The sequence below is a fragment of the Talpa europaea genome (genome assembly GCF_964194135.1).
Source record: "Talpa europaea genome assembly, chromosome: 4".
Lineage (NCBI taxonomy): Eukaryota > Metazoa > Chordata > Mammalia > Eulipotyphla > Talpidae > Talpa > Talpa europaea.
Window position 1 is genome coordinate 52,482,426 of NC_140070.1, and position 21,777 is coordinate 52,504,202.

Consider the following 21,777-nt stretch of genomic DNA (forward strand, 5'->3'; position numbering starts at 1 on the left):
CTAAGTGGTGATTAGGTTTCCAGGTTATTCCAGGGAACCCAATTACACTTCAGCCATAACTGTGGTAGACTGTATCTTAGGGTTCAAGTCAGTGATATGTAATAGAAGTCAGCAACTCTTTTCAGTGAAGTATCAGTGAGTAAGTGTTTTAAACTATCCTGGCCATTGAGGACTGTGCTACATATTCTTTTTTTGTTCTTACAACATTTAAAAATATAAAAGCTATTCTTAACTCATGGGCCTTACAAAAAACAGACTGCTAGTTGAATTTGGCGACCAAGCCATAGTACCCTGTCCTATAATGTAGGTTCACAACCTACATTAAAATCTTAGGGACCAGGAGTATTCCAGAATTCAGTTTTTCAGAAATTTGAAAAGTTACAGATATATGCTATATATTATGGAATACTCCCAGTGGGGCCTGAGGTAGCATCCAACAATCAAGCACACTGTTTATGTGACATGTACAATGTATGAATACTCACATTAAGTAGGATAAATACAGACACTATAAATTGCCTTATGCCAGTTCAGGTTATGCTATACCTGTAAAAAAGTTTATTGTAAATGAAAGACAAAACTTTCTCTAGAGCTCTGTATTCAGAGATTTATGGATTTCAGAATTGCATTTAGGGGTTATGAATTGAATTATTTCCACAGAGAAATAAAGTCTGTATTTTAAATAACTGAAGAACAGTCTTTTTAGAATGACTCATCTATGGAGACTCATCTACAGTTAAATGTGTTATCCTTTATAAATTAGTTACATGTGTTCTTTAATAATGAAGAACTTCACAATATTATCAGTGACATTTAAGATAAACTGAATTTATGATGTCCCTTATCACAAAGTATACTGTTTCTCCATTTCTCCATTTAGTTCTTGGATGAAATTTCATCTACTGAAACTAAAGAGTCCAGTGGTACAAGTGAACCTGTGCACCTGAAAGAAGGGTAATTTAATGAAATTAGGCATGAATTAAAGTCATGTTTCAGTATAGACATTAAGTAAGTATGAAGAGCATGTGTCTGGAGTGAGGAAATACGGGGTTTTGTTCTGTTCTGGAACTGCCTAAGTAACATCAATCAGGCAAGTTAACCTCACTGTCCTATAAGCTTGCGAATATAATGAGATTATGGTCATTAGAGTACTTTGAAAAGGTAACAGCACTATTCAGTCTTAAAGTAGTAGTATTGTTGGAAGTTACAGAGGAATTTCATTTACTTGGCTCTTTTTCTTCTGGACAGCACAGTTACAAATATTAAATTAATTAAAAACTATTCCTAGCAGCACTCCCACTGCCCACCTGTGACTATACAGGTGCTGCTTTTCACCAACTCTCTCCTTCTGCAGGGCAGCAGCCTTTCTGCCTGTACCATGCCGGGGCTTCCCATCACTGACCTCCCTCAGCGGAGGTTGCTCCTCTCAAGGCCGCCAACCTGCAACCATACAGGCCTCTTAGCAAATCTCTTCCTACAGGGCAGCTCTTCCTGCCCGCTTGTGTTTATGCAAGTGTATTTTGCTATCCTATCCCTTTTCTAATAAACCTGCTCTTTAAATTAAAAAAAAAAAAAGATATTCCCTTAGTATGGGCAAAATAAATGCAAAGAGTCATAGATGGCAAAGGCATTTTAATATAATTAACATAATCTTCTACAACTATTCATTTCACTCAAAATTAAGGACTATTCTTTTTTTGGATTAATGGTTTTAACATTTCTAGCTAAATGCTTATATCTGTTGTTTTGACAGTGAGATGTATAAAAGAGCTCAGGGAAGAACTCGGATTGGAAAAAAGAATTTCAAGAAACGGTGGTTCTGCTTAACAAGCAGAGAACTCACCTACCACAAACAGCCAGGTAGTTGTGTTTATTCTTTTTTGTGGGGTCTTTTCCTGGTTTTCAGTGAAACTATTTTTTGCTGCTTAATGTTGCTCTGGTGAGTCTTTTTACTAATACTGTAGTTTATTTTCCTACAGTGATGCATACAAAGAATATAATATTTTATAATTTATTTTATTAATTTTATAATTTTATAATAAGAATATAACCATATAAACTATTTTTTGTTATACATTAGTCTTGTTACACATTATGTTATTAAAAATTGTTTTTCTACAGTATGCTCTGTTTTCTTGAACTTATTTAAGTTTGTTCCTTTGGGGTAATGTGATATCAGCTGAATTTTATTAGCTTTTGGTACCTTAGCAAGAGTTTAGTATCTAGCTCACAGGTCCAGTACAGGGGATTCTTTTTATTCAAAGTGGTCAGTCAGGATCCAAAGGTGTTCACAGAATCAAAATCATTGCTTGAGGCAAGAATCATTAAAAAACAAGCAACGGGGTCTCCCTGGTGGCGCAAGGGGTTAAGACACAACCTATGAAGCTATCTGGCCACGGAGCTACCCACATGCGCAGCAGACCTCTCCTGTCTTGCCCGCTGCTTCTCTCAGCAGTGTATTTCAGTCAGTCTGCCTGTTCTGTTCCCCACTCTGGTAAATCTCCTCACGCCTCCCCTCCATGCCTCTGGCCTGTGCCCCAGTTCTTGTATGCATAAATAAATAAATCTTTTTTAAACAAAAAACAAGCAACAGGATACATTCAGGTATTACATATTTGTTTGTTTGTTACCAGTCTTTGCTAAAGAGAGAGATCTTTACATTGATATTCTGGGGTCTTATTTTGGGTTAAGACTTAAGAATTAGATGATGGGCCTCCCTGGTGGTGCAGGGGATAGCTTTGAAGCTATCCCCAGCCACTGCAACACAGGTTCGATCCCCGGCCTGCCAGGGAGCAACCCATGTGGCGCAGCAGACCTCTCCTGTCTTGCCCGCTGTTCCCATCAGTGGTGTATTTCAGCAGATCTGCCTGTTCTGCTCCCCACTCTCTCTGAGGAATCCTTTTGCCCTCCACAACTCTGGTCTACACCCCAGTTCTTGTATGCATAAATAAATAAATCTTTTTTTAAAAAAAGAATCACATGATAACTTTGGACCTTATCCTCCAGAAAAATGTACATACAAACTTAGACACAAAATTTTACATGCAATTTTCAGAGTTTATAGACCCAAAGTCCTTCCACAGTTCTCAATAACTCTGTCTTATCCCGTGATCTTATGAGTATAAAAATCTGGAAGAATTTAGAAATAAGCTGTTCCAAATATAATAGAGATACAGTGGAAGCAATGTTGTTTTCAGTCCTTAAGAAATTTAACATGTTTAAAAGAATAAGCTCTATTTTTGTATGAAGTTTTGAGATTGTTTACCAAAGCCTACAGTTTTAAGCATATATGCTTTCTATTTTAACTATTTTGATGGATTTTTCCAAAATGTGTTACATGCTTCCCTGCCTTCTAAAAAAGAGTTCATTGAACGTAAGTTAACATTTTCTAGATGACTCGGGCTGGCATTGATAATAGTAATTATTATATAGTGTGCTGATTTAATAATGTGTTCAGAACTGCTATGGTTGTGTTCAGTTGTTTATTCCTTAGCTAAATGCCTTGGACTGCTGTGCTTTTTTGTGTTCCTTTGTTTGCTTTATACAGTTTTTCTCTACCCTCTTTATGTTCAGGCTGTCACTGTAAATTTTTTATGCTGTCAATGAATAAAGTAATATCTCATTCCCACCCCTGTCAACCCACCTCCATTTTACTTACTGCTAATGTACTATTAGTGAGGATGCAGGTACTATGTTTGTTAAAATTGTACATAAGATTAAGAGATTTTGAAGATGCATGGGCTCTAGAGTCTGGTCGTTCTGCAAATGTTTTGCATACTTCTTGTTTCCTTAGTATTTTTTGGATAGCCAAGACTACTAATTAAATAGACTCTTGCTTTATTTACTGTGTTACTTCTGGTGTTTGAAAGAGTGCCTTGCACAGTTTTTGTAATATAGCTCTAAATAATTGAGTCTCACTCTGTCCTCTTGCTGGACACTAGTATTCTGAATCAAGTGTTTCTATCACTTAAAATCAAATGCTATGGTCTTTTGCCAGTTTACTGGAATTTTCTCCATCTTGAGGGTTTTTCTCAAATATTTTTGATGTCTACTTAGGTAATTGTTAATAAGTAACTAATCTTCATTACACGAAATAAGCTTATTGCATATGAGTATCATATGTCCCTCAGTCAGCTCTCAGTCATCATTGCTTTTACAGTTTTTTAGGGGCCAGTGTTTGTGATTAATTCTGAACAGCTATACTGAAATATAGACATTTTCCACAAAATAAAATTCTAGTTGTATGCTTGAGTCAGTTATTGATTTTCCAGTTTCTTCCAGTCTCACCCAACCTCATCGTCATTTTGCATCTTCATATGTTGCTTCCTTCACTATCTCTTGTAGCTCCTTTAACTTGTGCTCCTTTATATTCATGCTTTTGCATATACTCTACCTAGAAATCCCTTTCTTTCCTTCTCTATCCCTGTAATTTTTGTTCCTTAAGCACCAAATTAAATGTCAGCTCTTATGGGAGTCGTTTATAAGCTCCTGACTGTTAATAATTCAGTATTCTCTTGCTATGTTTCTTTAACACCTTGGTGATAACTTCTGTCATACTCATTGGTCGTTACTTTGGTCTTTTCCCTTAACCTTTAAGATCCTCAGTGGTAGGAGACATGTTTTTACTACTTATATTAAGGAACTTATATTAAGGAACTTCCTTATATTAAGGAACTTAGTACGTGTTTTTAATAAATGGTGCTCTTCAAAGAGCACCATGTCTTCCAAATATGTTATATGAATTGCTTTTAACAACCAAAGCTAGGTTGCTAGCACTTTCACCAAGCATACTAAAATTTAACAAAATTATCTTTGAAATTCCATTCTATGTTCTCCAAACTTGATTAGATATTATCTACTTTGGGGAGACCTGTTACACAGGTGTGTGCACAGCTTACACAATTCCATATGTCAAATAAACTAGCTAATAAACCTGTATCTAAAAGAAACTTTCGGGGCCTCCCTGGTGGCGCAAGGGGTTAAAGCACTGCACTACGAAGCAATCCACAGCTTCTGCAGCACAAGTTTGATTCCCGGCCAGCCAGGGAGCAACCTACATGTCAAGGCAAACCTCTTCTGTCTCACCCACTGCTCCCCTCAGCAGTGTATTTCAGTCAGTCTACCTGTTCTGTTCCCCACTCTGTCTTTGGTGGATCCTCTCACCCCCCGCATCTCTGGCCTATACCCCAGTTCTTGTATGCATAAATAAATAAATCTTAAAAAAAAAAAGAAAAGAAAAGAAACTTTCATGGTGTTTTGAAAATAAATCTTGGGGCATCCTTGGTAGACAGGACTATCAAGCTATCGCCAGCCATTGCAGCATGAGTTCGATCCCTAGCCAGCCAGGGAGCAACCCACATGGTGCAGCAGACCTCTCTTGTCTCGCCCATTGCTCCCCTCAGCAGTATTTCTGCCTGTTCTGCTCCCACTCTTGTCTGGTGAATCCTCTCACCGAACCCCCACACCTCTGGCATACACCCCAGTTCTTGTATGCATGAATAAATAAATCTTAAAAAATATATAAATTTTTTTTTTTGGAGTAGCAACATTGGAATTCTTTTAAGTTTTTTTTTTCTTTTACATATTTTTTACATTGTTCTTTTTTTTAACAGTGTATGCTTTCTCATCTCAGTTACAGTCCCCGTGAAATTCCCACCACTAATTCACCCGTGAACCATCGCCATAGTCCCTTGTGCTCTTCCCACCCATCCTACTCCCTTCTCCCCCCACTGCAGAATGTCTCTGGTTTATAGTTGCTTGTTGATTTTGATTTTCACTTTATTATAGCTTTTTTCCCCCTCTTCCCTTATTTGGATCCTCTACATTCCTCTCCGATAAGTGAAACCATCTGGTATTTTTCTTTTACTTTCTGGCTTATTTCACTGAGCATGATCCCTTCTAGCTCCATCCATTTTGCTGTGAATGGCATGAGTTTATCTTTTTTTGATTGCTGAGTAATATTCCACTGTGTATATCTATCACATCTTCTTGATCTAGTCATCTATTTGGGGGCATTTGGGTTGTTTCCATAGCTTATCTATTGTAAATAGTGCTACAGTTTAACAGGGGTGCAGGTATCCTTTTGAATTAATGAAAAAAATCTTAACACATAAGTTGACTTGGTTTTATTACCAGTTTATATTTTCACAAATAGGCTCTGCACTTTTTTTTTTTTTTTTTGATAACTAAAACAGGAAAGGGGGAAATAATGGGAGGGAGAAGGAGGGAGAAAGAGAGGGGGAAGAGGGAGAAATCTTCAAAACAGTGAATTCAGCAATGCCTTGGAATACAAGATTCATATATACAAATCTATACTAGATTCATATATACAAAGCAAACAGAAAACAAAAATTTTTAAATAATAACATTTACAATAGCAGCTCCTCCAAAATAACCTTAAAATACTAAAAATGACTTTAACAAAAGAAGTACAAGACCTCTGCACTGAAAAGTACAAAATATTGCTGGGATGAGAATCCATTTAAAAGATACATTATCGTATTTGTGAATTTGATCAATATTTTTGAGATACCTCTTCTCAAATTCATCTTGCTCTTAGCACAGTCCTACTCCAAATCTTAACAAGTCTTTTTTTTTAACTGATAACTTGACTCTAAAATTTATGTGGCTAGAAAAGCAAAGGACTTAATTAAAAATGAAAATGATGTTGAAAAGGTAGAACAAAGTTGAAAGACTAATTTTAAGACTTACAATAAAGCTACAGTTTTCAAAACAAATATTCATAGGTAACACATGTAAACAGTATTCAAAACTGTAGTTTTGCTTAAGAGTTAAAGAGCAGTCAACAAAGAAGAGCCCAGGAAGACACATACACAAGTTGCTTTAAGTGGTCAAGGCAAATAGTGAAAGAAAAGACTTGCTGGAACAAATGGATAAACATGAAAGGAAAATGAGTATCACTCACTTCATGTTGTACAGAAATGTAATTTGGCATGAGAAAAAATGTCTTTGTAACCATGGAGTATGCAGGTATTTCTTAGAACATTAAAAGCATTAAACATTTTTTTAAAGATAAATTGTATTTTATTATAATAAAAATGGTCCTATATTTTTCCCATTTTTATTTCCACTCCTTTTTCTTTTTTTGTTATTATAACAAGCATAAAATGTATTACCTGGCAATTGGAATTTTTCAAGAGGCAGGAATTTACTGAGTTTCTTTAAACCATAAGCTAATGTTTTTGCCAAATTTGACAATTTTTTTACTTATGCAGATACTTTTTTCCTGCCTCTTTTCTGTCCTAGCATTCCAATTATGCTATCCTCACATGCTTGATATTGTCTCACATATCTCTCTTCATTATTTTTTTTTTTATTTTTTTCCCCTCTGGTCTTTAGATTAGGTCATTTCTATTTAAGTTCACTTCCTCTTTTACTATTTCAAGTTTTCTCTTCAGCTCATATGCTGAAATTTTCATTTTACTGATCATAGTTTTAGGCTCTAGATTTTCCACTTGTTTCTTTTTAAAGCTTCCACTTTTGGGATCCCATATTGAACAAATTTTTCAAGAGGCTGTTTTAAACGATACATTATCATATTTGTGAATTTGTGAAGGCTATTAGCATGTTTTCCTTGAATTGTTTGAACATACATGAGTAGCTACTTTTGAAGTCTATGGTTGGTAATAAATTAGACATCTCAGCTCACACAGAGTGAGTTCAAGTGACTTCTTTTTCTCAATTATGGATCATACTCTCCTTTTTCTTTCCACATTTTATTTTTTAGTTAAAATCCGAATATTGCAAATAATGTATTGTAGTGACCTGGCAATGTATTACCTGGGGTTCTGTTTGTTACTTCTGAAATCTTGTCTAGATTCAAATTGCTTATGCTCATGCTTGCTTTTTTGGTTAGTGTATAGCTGCTGATGTCTTTGCTTATGTTTTTTAACCTAAATGTAGCTAGCTTTCTAGGGTCTTTCCTGAACTTGCTTGGTTTAGTAATCAACCAGTGATTTGAGCAGAGAGTTCAAGTACCTTAAGCCAATAAGACTTCCAGCCTCTATTGCTTGAACTGTAGATAAATTAAGGAACACATATCAAAAACACCACAAATTCATGAATCTTCCCAGGCTTTTGTCACACTCAGGGATGTAGAGAGTTCTTTATCGTGATCTTTCTTTTTTTGAAAAAAAAAAAAAAAGAAAGAAAAGATTTATTTATTTATTTTATACAAGCACTGGATACAGGCAGAGCGCAGGAGGGTGAGAGAATTCACCAGAGCCAGAACGGGGAACAGAACAGGCAGATGGATGAAGTACACTGCTGAGTGGAGCAGCAGGCGCAGCAGGAGAGGTTTGCGTGCCATGTGAAACACTTGCCGGTGGTGGGGGATCGAACCTGCGCTGCAGAGGAGAGGTGCCGGCAGCTTCACAGCCCAGCATTCAACCGCTGCGCCACCAGGGGAGGTCCCCTTATCTTTTTTTTTTTTTTTTTTTTTGAAGATTTATTTATTTGTTTATACAAGCACTGGGTACAGTCAGAAGCGCGGGAGGATGAGAGAATTCACCAGAGCCAGAGTGGGGAACAGAACAGGCAGACTGATGAAGAAATACACTGCTGAGGGGAGCAGCGGGCATGGCAGGAGAGGTCTGTCGCGCCATGTGGGACCCTCGCCGGCAGCCGGGAATCGAACTGGTGCTGCAGAAGCTGCGGGCAGCTTCGCAGCCCAGCGCTCAACCGCTGCACCACCAGGGGAGGCCCAAGGTCCCCTTATCTTGATCTTTCTATAGCTCTTTTATGTCTGAAATCTCACCCTGAAACCAAATCTGTAGCTTCTGTCAACAAAACTTTGAAGTTTGACCCTCAGAACTAGCGGAGATGGAAACATCCCAGGAAGACCAAAAGCTCAGTTATTACCCTATGCTGTAGAACTGTAGCAGTTTTTCATGAGTAAGCCTGTCTCATATTTTTACCTACCTTTGGTTTCCAGTGCCCTGAAGTGACTACTTTTATTAATTTGCCGAGTTTTACACTTGTTTTCTGAGGAATGTAATTGCTCAACCTCTAACACTATTATCAACAAATGGAGTGACAGTTATTTAATTTCACCTGTGTCCCCTGGGGTCATATGTAACTAGACTTCTATTTTTCTTGAGATGGTAGTTTTTCTTGATGGAGATACAATTCACATATCATTAAGTTCACTCTTTTAAAGTATATAATTTCTTGATTTTCATTATATTCATGAAGTTGTACAATTATCACTAATTCCAATAAGTTTTCATCACTCAAAAAAAGAAACCCTGTATCTACTACGTCACTCCCTATTTCTCCATTCTTCTAGCACCTGGCAGCTACTAATCTTGCTGTTTCTATGAACATTTGATGTAAATTGGGAACTGCAGTATAACCTTTCACTTAGCTGGCTTCTTTCACTTAGCATAATGTTTTCAAAATTCATCCTTGATCATGTATTGGTACTTTTATGGCTGAATAATATCCGATTGTATGGATAGATATCACATTCATTCATCAGCTGATGGATATTCATCAGCTGTTTCCACTTTTTGACTATTATGACTAATGCTGCTGTGAACTTTCATTCATTACAACTTTTTGTATGAACATATATTTTTAATTCTCAAAGGTATATACAAGGAATGGAATTGTTGAATCACTTGGAAATTCTGTTTAACTTACTTTGAGGAAATAATGATTTTAATTGAAACTGGGTTCCAGTTATTTAATAAGGAAATTTAATGTGTTCACATTTATTGTGATTACTTCCTTGTGTTTCCTGTTTAGTTGACTTTACTGGAATACCTTTTTGGAATAATCAAGTGCACTGTGTTCTCTCTAGTAAGAGAATTTGTGTATTCTTTTTCTGTTTTTAAATCATTGGCAGATATACACATCTGTGTTTATCTTAATGTCTACAGTCAATGTCTACAAGCTGAGAAAAAACATTAACATGCTTTCAGTTCTTTTGCTAGCACCTCGCTAAGTCACCGGAATTTTAATATTAGATTCTCATGTTTATTTTACCTTTTTTATATTATGTTCTGATTTTCTATTTGTACTCATCAGTTTTTCTAATTTCTTTGCCTAGCACTATTTCTTAAATAACATATTTGTCTTTTTCCTGTATTCATTATTTCTTTCGCAGTTCTTCCTCATTGAATTATTTCAGTTAGGCTTTATGGCTGATAAATTTTCTAAGACTTGGATAGTTAAAAAAAAAAGTACTTTAAGCCCTATTCTTGAATGATAGCTAGATTGGGTTTAAATCATTTTCCCTCAGAACATTGAAGATACTACTCTGGTGTTCACTAGTTTCTCTTATTGCTGGTAAGAATCTTGATGTCCATCTGATTCCCAGTCTTCACTTTGCTCCATAGAAACTCTTAGGACTTTCTGAAACCTTCAGGTACTTTTATTTTACTGATGGTATTTAGGTATTGTCTGTTTTCTTCCATCCTGCTCAGCATTTAGTGGATCCTTTCAAATATGGGATGTTCTCAACGGTAATTTTTACCTCAACATTCATTCTTTTCTGTTTCAAAAATTTTTTTTTGGACAGATATTAAAATTTCTAAGTGTAGGGCCTCCCTGGTAGCACAAGGGGTTAAGTTGCAGGACTATGAAGCTATCCACAGCCACTGCAGCACCACCCAAGTTCGATCCCTGCCCAGCCAGGTTGCTAACCCAAATGGTGCAGCAGACCTCTCCTGCCTCGCCCACTGTTCCCCTCAGCAGTTTATTTCAGTCAATCTGACTGTTCTGATCCCCACTCTGTCTCTGGTGAATCCTCTCACAACCCTGCACTTCTGGCCTACACCCTAACACCAGTGGCGTTACAACAGTATGTGTGCCTGGGAGTGATATACTTCCCCTACATATGTTGTGCTAAAATTTGTCCAGAAATGAACAAGTAATAGCAATATGCTTTGTATATTTAAACATATACGTAAAGATAGAAGCTCCTGCAAAATTTTAATTCTCTGGGATTTCTGTGGTACCTCATGCAGATCAGTATCAATAGACATGTCACCTCTGCCTTGATTGCTTCAAATGTTACTCTCTTTCTTATATGTGTATCTCTGTCAGAGTGTTGATTTCCCTCATCCATCTGTGTGGTCATTTTTGTTTCTGTTTTTTGGTCGTTTGCTAATCTTTCAGTTTTATAGTTCATTGACCTGCTTCGTTGTTCAGTAGTTTACTGCCTATGGTTGTGAAGGAGGTACAGAAAAAGCTGCTGTGGGGCAAGGATGCTGGTGTTGGTCTTCTGGCCTTTCTTATCTCGCTAGAATCAGCACCTACCCACCTGAGAAGTAGCACTGCTCTACAGCCAAATACAACACATCCTTACTGCTTTAGTCTACATGCCTCTTTTGATGCTGCTTATTGCAAGTAGGAGTTGGGGATGAGGACCTGATTGGCCCAGTTGTTACACATGCAGCTTAGCCATTAATCATCTTCATACATGTCTGAATGCATCCCCCTTCAGCTGTGTGTGTCCACTGACTATGGCTTGAAGTTCTAACTACTACTTTTATAGATGTCTTTTCCTACATGTGGCTTCGTCTTTGGCTCCCTTCATTTTATTCCCTCTCTACCCCCATAAATGTGGTTTGGTTTGCTTCCAGGAAACTCCTGATAGTCTTTTCTTATTTTCACTGTATATCTGATTTGTATTTGTTGAATTTAAACATCAATTTCTCAGAAAAACCTTCCCAAACAATCTAATTTACTGTCTACCTTCTATCATATCACCTGGGGTTATTTTTCCCTCTACTATTTGTCTTTTATCAGTTTCTAGACCTAAATGTAAACTGCATTTTGAGCCTCTTAATGTTCTATTTACTACTGTTTTGTAAGTGGTTAAAATAGAGCCTATTATATAGTAGACATTCAGTTTTATGACAGAATGCAATGATTTTATCTTTTTAAAAAAAAATTTCTACTTGAATTATTTTCTATTTTATACCAGGAAATAGACTTAGCAAATATTCTATGTTAACGTCTCTGTTTAGTACAGAAACTCTTTATTAACAAAATAATTGTCTTTGACCAAAAATATTAATCCATGGACTAACTTAAAATCTTAACTAAAAGGAAATTTGAGAGGGTAGGGAATGGGAAAGCTTTGAATTTTCTAAGAATATCATTACAAAATGATCAGAAACCATAATTGTATTTGATAATAGTTTATATATTTACCCTCTAGTAAATTCCTAGTTGAAATGCATCATATACTTGTGCCATATTAATATGGAGCTGCTTTAGCTAGCTAAATTTTCCTTAACCAAATTTCCAGAATCTTAGAGTAAGGATTCATTCTACCAAATAAAGTTTTTTATTTTGTTCTCATATCTCTCAGAGTAAATTTGGTAGCTCTAGTCAGCTGGCTAGCCAACATGTGAAAGTAGTGAGCAATTCTCATATTTAAAATCAGTGTTTTGAGGGCCTCCCTGGTGGCGCAAGGGGTTAAGAAGCAACCTATAAAGCTGTCGGCAGCCACTGTAGCACGAGTTCCATCCCCAGCCAGGGAGCTACCCACATGGCGCAGCAGACCTCTCCTGACTCGCCCCCTCCTCCCTTCAGCAGTGTATTTCAGTCAGTCTGCCTGCTCTGTTCCCCACTCTGTCTCTGGTGAATCCTCTCACCCTCCCCCACACACACACCTCTGGCCTGTATCCCAGTTCTTGTATGCATAAATAAATAAATCTTTTTAAAAAAATAAAATCAGTGTTTTGAGTTAATGCCTTAATTAAATACTAGATTAGAAAAGCAGAAAAACCCACTTTGGTAAGTCAGATTCACTGCTCATGTAATAACTCCATGAAAGAAAACTTATGTTCTACTAAGTTTTAAAAGTAGGCCTCTGTTACTAAGTATATTGGTTCTTTTGGTCCCCATATAGTTATAAAATATGACATTTTTATTTTCTATATAGAGATAAAATTTTTCCCTGTATTATTCCTTCAAAATATTTTAATTTCATATGGAAAAGGTAAAGAGGAAGTCATTATACAGAAAACAGTGAAAATTCATCTGTTCCATAAAACCAAGAATTTTATATATGTGCCATTTGGAATCTGTAGGTTATTTATACTCCTACCATCAAGGATGAGCTTAACTCTTACACAGTTAACCTCTCACCTTTATAATTCTGATTGAAGTTAATTTTTTCCTGCCTCTTTTGTTGTTTAGGCAAAGATGCAATTTATACAATTCCAGTGAAAAACATTCTTGCTGTGGAAAAACTGGAAGAGAGCTCTTTCAACAAGAAAAATGTAAGTTACATAACTATTTAGAGCTTTTAAAACTACATGTTACTTAGTTGAATATTTTAAGTGGTTGTTTATTTTATTGTTAGCCATTAATCATTAATTTTGTTTCTAAATTGCTGATGAGAACTGTGTTTTAAAATTGTCCATTATTATTGATGCCTTATATACTCTGCTTAGCCTATTAAGTTAAAGGTACTTTCTCATTACTTCCTTATTATCAAATTTCTCAACGGGACACTCAAGCTATTAGATAATATAATCCCAACCATTCTGTACAACCTTATCTTCTGCTATCATTCTGTACTTACCATATACTAATAACAACTAAAATGATTTCCTTTTTTCTTGGTATTTTCCACTTCTTTGCCTTTGCTCAAACATTTTCCTCCATCTCAACTTACCTTCCTATAGTGCTATGTATATGATAGCCTTTTCTTTAGACATTTGTGACTTCTAAAAGTTACATTCTGTTTTACTGATTCATACCGTGTGATTGAAATTGTCCTTGGGACTAACTTATTTGAAAAATAACAATCATAGGATACCTGAGCAGCAGTTATGCACTCCATTTCTGTTATGCACCTATTTATATTTCATACTGTGCATTGATGTTTAGAATGTCTCTCTAACTTTTTTATCTTAATTGCCTGTGAAGATGTTCCAAGTAATACACACGGAGAAACCACTGTATGTCCAGGCAAATAATTGTGTAGAAGCTAATGAATGGATAGACGTGCTCTGCAGGGTGAGCCGATGCAATCAGAACAGGCTCAGTGTTTATCATCCTTCTGCATATCTCAATGGAAACTGGCTCTGCTGTCAGGAAACCAGTGAAAACACTCTCGGCTGCAAGCCATGTACCGCGTAAGTTTTTTTCTGAATAAAAAGCAGCGTTTCAAATGTGATCTATCCATACAATGCAGTATTACTTGGTTATAAAGTAGAATGACACACTGACACATACTACATCACAGATGAACCCTGAAAATAACGCTAAGTGAAAGAAACCAGCCACAAAGGCCCTTTACTATATAACCTTTATATTACATGTTCAGAATAGGTGAATCCATAAATACAGAAAGTAGCTTATTGGTTGGTGGGGAGCTGGAAAGAGAGCAGAATGAGGAGTGCTAATGGACACAGGGTTTCTTTCTGGAATGATAAAAATAATGGTTGCAAAAGTTAAAAAAAGGGAGCAATGTGTAACTAGATATGCTATGTTAAGCGTGGTATCAAGGAAGAAGAGTTTAGCATTCTCTTTCTGTGTATGGAACCATGACTTTTGTGATTAACCATACAGGCTGTTAAAATGATTTCACTTGAAAATTCCCTTCCCTTTGATTAGTCACGTAACAACCAAACCTCTTTGACTTCATTTTATTCCATTCTGAATTTCTTTCTGCAAAATTCTGTTGTTCTATTTTTAGTCTCAGACCATCGGAAGTCTTTCACATGTTAACAAAGTAAAAATATTCCAATGTCTTTAATTTCATTTTTATCATAGAGGTATCCCTGCCGATATCCAAATAGATATTGATGAAGACAGAGAAACAGAAAGAATTTATTCCCTTTTTACCCTCAGTTTACTTAAGCTGCAAAAAATGGAAGGTAAATATATAATTAAAGTATTTTTTGTAACAATGATCCTTCATTACCAATTCCTGAAGTATTGCTTTGGCATTATCTTAAAATTTGAAAATACTCCTAAGTTTACCAAAATGTTATTCATCTAACAGACTCCCAGAAGGGGTTTTTTCCATAGATTTGATGAGGTAAAAATACTACTTTTTTTACCTAAGTGTGATGATCATAACTAATAAAATGTATGTATTTTAGTTATGTATGCTTTGCCAGAGGACATCTCCTCAGTTTGAGACACTTGAGAAATTCATATTTGTGCTACAAATTACATTTTGCAATTTAGTTTTCTAATCAAAAATTTTACTGCTTCTTATAGAGGCTTGTGGAACTATAGCTGTCTATCAAGGACCACAGAAAGAGCCTGATGATTATTCTAACTTTGTAATTGAGGATTCTGTAACAACCTTTAAGACAATTCAGCAAATAAAAAGCACCATAGAGAAGCTAGATGAACCTCATGAAAAGTATAGGAAGAAAAGATCAAGTAGTGCAAAATATGGGAGCAAGTAAGTATTTTCAGAGCTACTTTAAACATACTTTAAAACTTAGTTTGAGATGGCCTCAACTACTTTGTACTCACACCTGAAATCCAGGCCTCCTGCTTAGCTTCACCTTTCAAGACCCAAATCAGAAGCTTTCTCTTGTGCAGGTATATCTGTCCTTGGTCACCCACACAGTGTTCTTTTCCTTTTTCAGTTTTGGTGTCATTTCATTGTGTTGGTGCCATACTTTACCACCTTGTTTGATCTTAAATTCATTGTAACTCATTGAATTGAGTACTTAGTAGCTTTTTGGTTTTGGGTTGTTTTTACAGTAAGATCTTCTATATCACCAGTAAAAGTGCTAAGATCATTTTATAGTTGATTTTTTTAGATCTATCTCAGATACTATGGTAAATAGTAATAGCAACTGCTAACATATATTAGGTGCTTACTCTATACCAGGCGCTGTACTTTTCCTCATATCACTAAGATTGCTTACTAGCAGCAAGTAACAGAAAGGCCCAATTGAAGTGGCATAAACAATAAGAAATATCTGTAATATTTTTTATTACAAATTAATATTCATTTCTTATCTCAAATTAAGTCCCAGCTTCTATAGTTGGTTAATTCAGCATTTCAACATGGCAAGATAATTTATGTCTTCCTCAGGCTTCTCCCCTCATGGGGGCACATGTGGATTATACAGTTTTACATAGTATGATCCAGATGCAGAAAGAGCTGTTTCTTCCTTGCTCAGAGAAAAAAACAACATGTCTAAATTACCTCCAGCTCTTCCTCTGAAATAACAGAGCTGCCCAGTTAGCACAGAATCAAGGTTTTGTTTGCACAAAAGTCAATAGGGAGAGGATGGTTCTTGAACCAGCAGTTAAGTTTTTGCTGTAATGTACACTCTCTCATTGATTCCTCATCAGCCCAACATGGTTTCATGCCCATTTTGCAACTAGAAAATCTGAAATGAAGTTAACTGTCTTGCCCAAGATCATACAACTGATTAGTGAGGAGACTTTGAATCCTGCCCCACCATTTTAATTTTCTTTAAAAATTATGTGGATTGTCTTTGTGATTAATGAATAATAAAAATCTGTTTCACAGGTATAAATAGTCATCTTCTGTCTGGGTAGATCAATACATTAGAAAGATTATTGTAAACATCCTGAGCCTGTCCATTCTACATTAGTGTAATTGGTTCTCCTCCAATGTAGTGATTCCATTTTCTTAGAACTCCAGGGAGTTCCCATATGAGTCCCTAGCTAATGCATGACCAACCATCTTAAATAGTACCTTCCCATTGAGCCACATACAGTACACCCCTTTCCAGCTTTTTCTCTATTAAAAAATACAAATCTCTTGTACTAAATATTTTATTTGTTCATTTTACTTCTCCTCTATCAGAGTGTAAGATCTCTGAGAGCAAGCGTTTTTTCCTATTTTGTTCACTGTTGCATTAGTAGCTTCTCAAATAGTGCCAGGCATTTAATGATTTTCTTTTATTTCTAGGGAAAACCCAATTGTTGGAAAAACATCTTAGAGTTTGACCAATTGATTCAGAGGAACTGGAAAATATTTTTGTTGGAGTTTTCAATCATAATCTATTTCGTTAATAGTATTTAAGAATGAACATTGGCTTCAGTGTCACCTGTATTCACATTGTATTGAATATTTAATAATTGAAATTGTTTGGGAATCCTGGTATTGATGTATTACTAGAGAATTTGATGGATTACTAGAGAATGTGTTAAAAGCCATGTTTCTACAACTTCTTTTTAATAGAAAGAAATCTTCCTAAAGAAGCTTTGTAACAAAAGGAGAATTCATAGCAGGAAACCATTTTTTCTTGTAACACTCCATGTTCTATGGACTTTTCACTACCATTAGTGCCTGCTCTACACTGCCAACATTGTGTTTTCCTAGAAAATCCCAATCCATGATAATTCAGAGCTTCCTGTTTAGTTTATCTATACCCTCTTCAGCAAAAGAAAAGCGTTTTTTTTTTCCCTATTGGTCCATTAGTCATTGCAGACTATATTAGGAATGACAGAAGCTGTCAAACTACTGCCAAAAGCATCCTTGAATGTTGGTAGATTCTTTTGTCTACTTAAAGATGTAAACAGAACTCAGTAGAAGGAATCAGGGAACATGTACTATTGCGTGCATCTTGTTTACATTTGGGATGAGTGATGGCAGATGAAATAAACTGAGACCACTAAATTTTTATTGTTTTAAATAGTAGGTACTCGCTTTCTTGATTTAAAAGTTCTTGACATCTAAGAACATCTCTTTTGAAAAAGAAGAGAAAGTAAACAGTGAAAGAAAGTGGGAGGAAACTCACTTGACTCCACCTGTTATTCCATGCTATTATAAGGGCCACTATAAGGACCCCTTCCTCCTAGCATGAGGTTAAGAACTAACTGCAAAACAGTCACTTGGCGCACTTTAATAATCTGGCCGCCAGATTATATTTTAGATACTCCATAGTATCTAATCTCTATGATCAGTTGAATGATCAGTGTTTAAGACTAGAAATAGTGCTTTCCTGAAAATGTTTATATTTCACTGCTGTTTCCTTTTTGCCTGCTATCCAAATGGAATTTGGACAAGCAACTGTTTGAATATTGTTTTTCTGTAATTACTTTCATTCTAAAAACTATCATTGTAAATAGGCATTCGAAGCAAGTTGCCACCTTGAAGTTAAGAGGGATACACTTTGCTTCATCAGTATTAAAAACTATGGTACTCTTATTTTATCTTTTTAAATTGAAAACATTTTCTAAATGTGGTACTTTGAACCTTGGAGTATTTACACATATTTCTGTTTAAAACTGTGACTTATTAATGTAAGTCTACCTAGTAGTTCTTTTGTTTCCCTCAGCATAAGCTACATTTCAAGATAACTTTACCAATTATATTATTTGTAATTATTTTTAAGTTATATTATTATCAGGTAATTATTTTTAAAAACCAAAGTTATTCCATAAATAAATAAAACTGAACAATGTATTTCTTTAAATGACTTGTAAAATCAATTGATTTTATTCAAGAATCAACCCTAGTCTACAGTTTGATAAGTATTCCTGGCCCATTTTTGAGGACACGTTTGAAAGAGTCTTAAATTTTATGACCATTATAGATTCCATGAACTACACAGAGTTACAAATGTGAAAGAATTTAGCCATTAAGTAAATTTTTCATCAATTTCATTAAGATTGAAATTTCCCTCTAAGAGGGAAAGGAATATGGAGCATTGCAGGTACCACTCATTACTCTTAGGTGGCTTTTTTTTTTTTTAGGCAAAAGAAAGACTTCTTATAATTTTTCTCCTATCAGATCCCCTATTGCTTTTAAAGATTACTGCGTTACTAAGAGGACTAATGCTGTGTGAGTACATAACTGAATTTAAAGAAAGGGTTTATTTATGTAGTTATTTTCTCACTTTGACACTTTTAAACTGCCAGTTTGACCAAAATTAACCAACTTAGCACATCGAAAAGGAGTATTGTGAAATTAAGTTTAATTTTCTTTGAAAGACTTTTGAAACAACAGTCTGTGTCAGTATGACCATAAGATAATCAGGTTTTTCTAGGGGCCTTCCTCCTAGAATTTTGAATACTTCCTCCTTCCTTTTGAATACTTTGATTTTTACTACTTTTCCCTAAAAACCTGAAAACCCCAAGAGGGAAAGATAAGCTTAATATGGAGAAACTCATAAATGCCAGTTCTTTTTATTTTAGCCATTTCCATCAGTTGAAATGACAGTCATCTGTGACTTTTGTTGTTTCCGTTTTTTGCTTAGCATTGTTTTTTTGATAATTCATTTAATAAAATGATGGGCAATAGCAAAATTTTTACTCCCAGAAATATAATTTCTCAAATTTTAACTATTTTATTTGCCAAAGAAATATGTTTATAATACCACAGGTAATGTTTAAGTATCATACGAGGCTTTTCTTATTATTTCTTATTATACAAAAAAATAGGTGACGCAGGGGATTTTGAGTTTCTGTTTTTAAAACCAAGTCTTTCTCATTTAGCAGATTCCCTCACACAATGGCTTTAGAAAACTTTTTTTAAAGTAAAAGCACCTATAATTTGCTCTAATGGTACACCCTAATAAAACTGAAGACAAGAAAATTTTCAGCATCTTACACAATGTGAAATGTACAGGACTCATTCTAGAGTTAAACTACTAGTTTGGCTTGCTGTTTTCTGCTTCCATTTTTATTAACTTGGGACTCATCCTGGTACTAGTAAATATTGGTTTTTACATTGTCCAGTTTGAAATTTTAAGTTATCAAAACTTAATGTAGTGAATTTGTGTAACCATGTTGTATTGTTGAGAATGTATTTTTATTTAAATTTTATTTTCTTATCAAGAGTATTATAAAAATTAAAAACTTTTGTAACTGCCGCTTGGAAATAACTGAAATAAATTACAAGTCTGTCCATTCTGAGACCTTTTTTTTTTTTAACTAATCTAGGAATTTCTTCTTGTTTAAAATAATGCAAAAGAATAACTATAAGAAAGCAAAAATCAAAATCAACAAACAACTATGACCCAGAGACACACTATGGAGGGGGGCAGGGAAAGGAGGGAATGGGGTCAAAATAAGGGGGGTGCAATTGTATGGAGAATATAAAAGTTAAAAAAATTTAAAAATATAAAAAATTAAATGAATGCAACATGCTTCTTAGTAAGGGAATAGTAGAAGTGAGAATTCCTCAGTAACAAAGAAGAATAAAGCAACCTGGAAAAGGCTTGGTGTTCTTTTCTTGCATGTAACTAAGCTGATCTTTTGATGGATTGTGGTCTTTATTAACTCACCAGACTTGTTTTGAGGACCTACAGTGAGTAGATGCCATGTAAGAGTCTGTCATTCCCTAGAGCCAGGCACATCCAGTATACAAAAACATGTTCCACTCCTATCTGGGTAAACAGTTTAGAGCCCTCATTCTATTCTTCTCAGAAAAGTCCACATCAGAGCCTCTTTAACTTCTGAAGACTTGACTACCTGTGACTTGATCTTCATTGCTCCCTTCTGGATGTTATTAGTGGACCTTGTGCTATTTTGCTGAATTGTCTAGTGAATCAAAATCCTTCTCCATTAGTGCCTAAGCAGCCCTCATAGCATTCCTAAGTAAACCTCCATAAAACTTAACCCCTAAGACTCCAGAAGAGTTTATGATAAATAAAATGGAATTTCAGAGGATCTAATTTTCACTGCAATACCAGAAACCTCTCATATTGGCCCAAGTATTAGAACAGAACTTGTCAGAAACATCAAAGACATAGGGTTCTGTTCTATGATATAAACATGCTGGTTGTTTAAGAATAGAGGGAGCCATACTTTAGCTGGATTTCCCTTACCATGTTGTGTGATTCCAAATCAAAGAGATATCAGATGCCAAACAGTCCCTTTATGTGTACACAAGATTAAGAAGCAGGACATAATGTGTAACTGCTGGTATGAATTTTCTCCTACTCCAAGTCAATGACTACTGCTGACCCTTCGGAGAATAGTCTCTCTTGGGCAGACATGACAGGCTTTAAAATAAACTGACCAGTGTTCAGAGACTTTTGGTCTTGATTTGTCATATACATCCTCTCCTAAGGTTTCATCTTCTGTAACCTAAAGATTCATTCTTTGACTTTCACTTTGCCCTTTGACTCTAGTTTGGTGACAGCATTTGCTATTACATTGTAATCTTATGCCTATATAAACTTTTTTTAATTTCTGTGGTTATATTTTTGCTCTTCCATATGTGCATAACCTCCATTCACCCTACACCAAACCACCTGTTCTCTCTGGTAACCATTATATTCTGTCACTGAGTTCAAGATTTATTACTGCTATATTTTGCCTGTGTATGTTTTTGGTTATATATATGCCACTGATAGCTGTCGTTCATTTTTTACGTATTTAATCAGCTTAAGATTTATCCATTTTGTCCCAGATGCCATTATTTATTCTTTCTTCACTGTAGTATTCCATTGAGTATATATTCCACAACTTTATCAGTTGTAGAAGGGCACTTAGGTTGATTCCATAGTTTGGCGATTGTGGACAATGATGTTATGTATGTAGGCATAAATAGTTTTTATTAGAGTTTTCATTATATTTGGGAAATATCTAATAGAGGTATTGCTGGATTATACAAAATTTCCATTTTTATTTTCCCAAGAAATCATAACGTTTTCCACAGGGACTCTAACAACTTGTATTTCCACCAACAGTGAGTAAGAGTTCCTTTTTCACCAAAACCTTGCCAACCGTTTTTGATTCCATTGTTTTTTATATGGGCCATTCTCACAGGGCTAATGTGACATCTCATTGTGGTTTTGATTGGCATTTCCCTTGTAATAGTGATGTTGAACAATTTTT

General features: G+C 35.4%; 1 protein-coding gene across 3 annotated transcripts in view; it reads left to right on the plus strand.

Moving 5' to 3' along the window:
• Positions 1 to 16,928, plus strand: part of RASA2 (RAS p21 protein activator 2) — a gene marked incomplete at both ends in the record, with an annotated part of 114,107 nt that extends 97,179 nt beyond the window's left edge. The window contains 7 exons of one of the 3 annotated variants that reach the window (XM_084231170.1): positions 881 to 954; positions 1,754 to 1,866; positions 13,177 to 13,259; positions 13,912 to 14,120; positions 14,761 to 14,864; positions 15,214 to 15,403; positions 16,898 to 16,928. In XM_084231170.1, the coding sequence (XP_084087296.1) occupies positions 881 to 954; positions 1,754 to 1,866; positions 13,177 to 13,259; positions 13,912 to 14,120; positions 14,761 to 14,864; positions 15,214 to 15,403; positions 16,898 to 16,928 (804 nt within the window). The remainder of the gene's footprint in view (positions 1 to 880; positions 955 to 1,753; positions 1,867 to 13,176; positions 13,260 to 13,911; positions 14,121 to 14,760; positions 14,865 to 15,213; positions 15,404 to 16,897) is intronic. The other 2 variants (XM_084231171.1, XM_084231172.1) reach the window with 2 other exon arrangements.
• Positions 16,929 to 21,777: the final 4,849 nt, after the last annotated feature.